Raw genomic sequence first — 5,521 nt, forward strand, 5'->3', positions numbered from 1 at the left:
ACACACACACACACACACACACACACACACACATGGCAGTAATCATGGCTGAGGGAGTGTATGTGTCTGAATGAATCAGATTAAGCTGTTATTAGAGACGTGAACAAACCAAATCCCTCCAGTCCAACATTAGTCATAATAAAAACATAATGAAACCGACGACGGCGACGAGCGATCACAAAGACAACAGCAAACCTGCCAACAGCGTCCGGATTGGACGGCTTGGCATGCAGAACTCTGAAGAACTGTTGACTTTATTTGAGAGATGTGTGCGCTTTTAAATATCAAACTCCTTTTTTCCAAATGTTTTGCTTGTAAACTCTTTGTGCAGCTTTCTTTTCAATCAAATCACACTCGTTTTGATATGCTCTTATCTAACGCGCTGACATCCAGACGTAAGTGTGACTGAAGTGTTACAGTCATGCTCTGCTTTCAGAGGTTTTATAGTCTCAGTGACTGAGTTTTACAGCATAAACAAAGACGATTGAGCAACTCTGAGCTCCAACAAACCTGGAAGATGCTCAAGACCTCCCTCAAGTCAAAACACAAACCCTTTGTCTCATACAGAGCAGAATGCTGGGACGTCTTCTAGCTCCTGCGATGGGCTGATGGGATATATACATACATACGGTGCATTTGAAGCCGTTTCTGAGCTCTGTTGCTGTAATTGAGGCAGGTGAGAGACAGACAGACAGATAATGACGGCTGTGATAATAACCCAACACACATACTTCACTCGTCATTTACTCAGAAACACCAGCTGTTTCTGAGCCGCTGATTTCTGTCAATGCTCCAACAATCTCGTCCAGACGTGTGAGCCGAAAGACCAAATTTAGGACCACGTTTTGAACAAATGGTGGCAGAATTTAAATTTTTAGTTGAATTATCCAATAGCAAACCTTCACCCTTATATGTTTTTGTTTTTTTAGTTCTGTAGAATGCAAAAGGAGATGCTTTTTTTCATATACAGCAAAAACGAAAATGGCGAACATTCGAGTTTAAGCTTCAAAAAGAACATAAAAGCATCATAACACTTGTTCATATGACTTGTGCACTATATTCCCAACCTTCTGAAGTCATTTGATGCATTGTGTGAGAAACAGACCCAAGATATTATTCACTGAAAAATCCTGTTCAAATCGTAATACAAGCGAGATTTCGATTTGTGATTTTGTTTGCATACAGCTAGAAAAACATCTTCAGTAAAAATGACTTAAAGAGACAGTTCACCCAAAAATGAAAACTTGCCATTATTTACTTGCCCTCGTACCGTATAACCCAAGCGGCAACCTTCCGCTCTCTCTCGTGAAACCAACACGGAAGTGACTTAAACTGTAATTCATCGACTGGCCGCTAGAGGCGGGCTGCAAAAGGGAGTCAATCCCATAGACTCCCCATGTTAAAATGCCCAACTTTACAGCAGAAAAAAACATGTTTACAGCCTGGTTCAAAAAATTATTTTGATCTATATAGCTAATTTTGTCCTTCATGACAACTGTGAGGAGGGTGAATTTTTTTATAACTCATCCGTTTAAATTATATTAAGCCTTAAAGTTCTGCATAATTAAGGGCGTGACCACTTGAGTGACAGGTGGATTGGCGCTGATGACACTGCCGTCGAGCTAGGTGGGCGTGGCTTCAGCAACCTGCTCCCGCCTCTTTGCCCATTTTCGATTATCCGGGAGTGACGCGCTGCCAAGATGGCGACGGCCAGCTCCGCCCACTTTAGGCTTCAAAAACGCTCTTCAGGAACCTACGGGTGACGTCACCGACACTACGTCTGTGTTTTTATACAGTCTATGGTATAACCTGTATAACTTTCTTCTGTGTAACACGAAGGAAAACATTTTAAGGAATGTTGGTAACCAAACAGTTTCAGTTTCCATTGACTTCCATTTTTTGTCCATATTATGGACAATTAGACTGTTTGGTTACCAACATTCCTCAAAATATCAGATCAGATTTCAATTAAAGATATTAAAGAGATAATTCATTTGATTTGTGCATTACATCCCAAATCTTCCAAAGTTGTATTTAAAGGGGTCATATGGAGTGAGTGTGTGTGTGTGTGTGTGTGAATGAGTGAGTGTGTGTGTGTGTGTGTCAAATACTTGAATAAAATAATTGATCAATATGGTGTTTCAACTCATATTTTCATATTTTAAATACATTAAAAAATAAGACATTAAAGACATATATGTATATATATATATTGCACCCACATCCTAAATATCTGGATGTATTTGTTACTTTTAGGCAGCATTTTGCCCCAAACCCTGGTTCATTTCTGTCTCTGGTTCTGGAACCCAACAAAACGGCATATTTTGGTCGTCTCTCATAACACACCTAATTGAACTCATTACTGCAGTGAACCGGAGTGTCAGACATCCCAAATATGTGGTGAAAGACTCCAGCATCTGACCTGAGATCAGCACTCTGAGCTGTTATTACACAACATCTGTTTGTGTTTCCTCAGCTCGGTTTGGATGATGGACATGATAATTATGATTATGAAATCCCCCCCAAAGAGAGAGAACATGTGTCATCTAACACTGATACAGCCGCTAATTCATGTGACGGAGTCAGTCTGTCTGACAGATATTCACAACAAACACCATGAAGAAATGAAAAAAATCTAATAGAACACTTAATAGAAAACAGATTCAAACAGATGCAACAGTGTATTTGTACTGCCAAAGCATTTGCTGTGAGTGCACACAATGAAAACAGTGTAAAAAAAGAAAAAAAGAGTGCAAACAGAGTTCACAAATATGAGCAACAAATAATATTAAAATAACAAATAGTAAGATAACAAACAATAAATATATATATATAAAGCATAATGACTTCCAAGTATAAGATTTGATCAAAACTGAGCCAAAGTGATTTTCTTAATTAAATACTGTCACACGGAATTGATGTTAATGGTGTTGAAATTCTGCAGCAGAGTGATGATATCTCAGATCATTATCTAGTCTCATGTATACTCCATATGGCTGCACATTCAACTCCTTGTTACAAATATTGTAGAACCATCACTTCTACCACAAAAGAGTGCTTTGTAAATAATCTTCCTGACTTCTAAATTCCACAGCAAATCTAATAGCTCAGAAAAACTTGATGGTGTAACAGAAACTATTAACTCTCTCTTTTCTAGCACTTTAGATACGGTTGCTCCTTTACGCTTAAAGAAGATTAAGGAAAACAGTTCGAAACCATGGTATAACAAGCACACGCACGCCTTAAAGAGAGCAGCCTGGAGCACAGCTGGAAGAAAACAAAACTACAGGTATTTCGTATTGCATGGAGGGAAAGTACTTCTACTTATAGAAAAGCTCTAAAAACTGCTAGATCTACTTACTTTTCGTCTCTCTTAGAAGAGAACAAACACGACCCCAGGCATTTATTCAATACAGTGGCTAAATTAACGAAAAATAAAGCATCAACAGATGCAGACGTTTCTCAACAGAACAGCAGTAAATACTTTAAGAACTTCTTTACTTCCAAGATCAATACTATTAGAGATAAAATTATAACCATGCAGCCGTCAGCCATAGTATCGCATCAGATAGTGCACTATAGATCCCCTGAGGAACAATTCCACTCATTCTCTACTATAGGACAGGAAGAATTGTATAAACTAAAAGTATTGTGTAAATTTAGTATTGCTACTAAAAGAGGTGCTTCTAGAAGTCATAGATCCTGGATCTTAGCACTGCGTTCATCACTATCGACCACAACATTCTTTGGAGTAGACTACAAAATTCTGTTGGCATTATTGGAATTGCATTGTCATGGTTCAAATCTTACTTATCTGACCATCATCAATTCGTAGGAGTAAATGACGAGATATATCGATCACAAATGCAGTATGGAGTACCACAAGGCTCAGTACTAGGACCGCTGCTTTTCACACTTTACATGTTACCCTTGGGAGATATCATCAAGAAACATGGTGCTAGCTTTCACTGTTATGCTGATGATACTCAGCTCTATATTTCTTTGCAGCACGACAATACATACCTATTTGCAAAACTAATGGAATGCACTTTGTCAGTTTAAATCTAGATTATACACCCATCTGGGGAAGCAATATTGTCGGCTTGATTGCACAGACACTATTGGAAGAGAGCTGATTTTTGAATTTTCAAAACACTTTGGATGGGTAAATGCAGAGCACTAATTCCGAGTATGGGTCACCATACTTGGCCACATGTCACGTCACTTTCATCTCTTTAACCTGGCATACACATATCACTTTTCGTTAAAGGATTGTTAGGCTGCATTAATTAGGTCAACTGGAACAATTTCCATAAGAAGAACGGTTCCTCCCCAGGTTTTTTTCTCCATTTCTGTCACCGATGGAGTTTCGGTTCCTTGCCACTGTCCCCTTTGGCTTGCTTAGTTGGGGAAGCTTAATTTCTGGCAATATTGTCGGCTTGATTGCACAGACACTATTGGAAGAGAGCTGAACTGGATGATGACAACACTGAATCATCAATGAACTGACCTTAACTGAAAAATTTACACTCACTTCTTGCATTATTGACAAACTATTTTCCTGTTTGACACTGTAAAGCTGCTTAAAGCGCTATATAAATAAAGGGGACTTGATTAGACTTTAATAAACTACTGCACTTGGATCTTCAGCCTTCGTGTCCCTGTGCAGTTTTGTGACACTATTATAGTTTTAGTTAACATTTTGAATTAGATTTAATTTTATTTTCATTTTCAAGTTTTACAAATTTTTTTACTAATTTTTCAAGCATTTGTGTTATATTTATTATTTACTATATTTTTTAATTATGTTTGTATATTAATTTCTAATACATTAACAGTTATTTTAGTACTTAATGTTTAAATAAATAAAAATGATAAATGTTGCCATGGCAACTAGATGAAATAAAATACGCTTAGGTTTTTAAAAATATATATTTTATTTCAGTTAACTGTTCTTTTATTTCAAGTAACGACACTGTGTTTTTATGGTTTTAGTTTTAGTGACTGGTAATAGAAACCCAGAGGTGAGACGGGTCACTCACTGTCTGTCCCTCTGTAGAGGATGAATGTGATTCGCTCGCGCTTCAGAGCTCATGTATGCGTTCGGTCATCAGCTCCGCTCGTCCAGTCAGTTTCAGGACGACACCGTAAAACATCTGCCGGTGGGAGTTTCTGATGACCGACAGCAGGACGGCACAACAAAAGACAGATATACGTCTGTCCTGTGAAAGAACGAGAGAATCACAGATGGACAGACGTTCTGCAAGATCACTGAATCCTGCTGGAAAATCACAGACATGATTCTTGTTATCAGTCGGTCATATTTTACTTTGTTTGTGATTTTGAGAATGAACAAGACTAGATTTGATAAAAGACAGACTGAGAGCGAAAAGAGAGAAAGAGATTCCTTTCCATGTGTTTAACAAAGAGCTATTGTAGCAGAACATAAAGAGACAAGGAATCTCTCATCAGTGTGTGTGTGTGTGTGTGTGTGTGTGTGAGTGTGTGTGTGTGTGTGTGT

General features: G+C 38.1%; 1 protein-coding gene across 1 annotated transcript in view; it reads right to left on the reverse strand.

The window, feature by feature from the left end:
- Positions 1-5,084: 5,084 nt before the first annotated feature.
- The window catches only part of LOC107560030 (tricarboxylate transport protein, mitochondrial-like), a 28,559-nt gene continuing 28,122 nt past the window's right edge, over positions 5,085-5,521 (reverse strand). The window contains exon 9 of the mRNA XM_016244088.1: positions 5,085-5,222. Coding sequence (XP_016099574.1) covers positions 5,085-5,222 — 138 coding nt within the window. The remainder of the gene's footprint in view (positions 5,223-5,521) is intronic.

This window comes from Sinocyclocheilus grahami, unplaced genomic scaffold (assembly GCF_001515645.1).
Source record: "Sinocyclocheilus grahami isolate Dianchi unplaced genomic scaffold, SAMN03320097.WGS_v1.1 scaffold708.1, whole genome shotgun sequence".
In the NCBI taxonomy this organism is placed as follows: domain Eukaryota; kingdom Metazoa; phylum Chordata; class Actinopteri; order Cypriniformes; family Cyprinidae; genus Sinocyclocheilus; species Sinocyclocheilus grahami.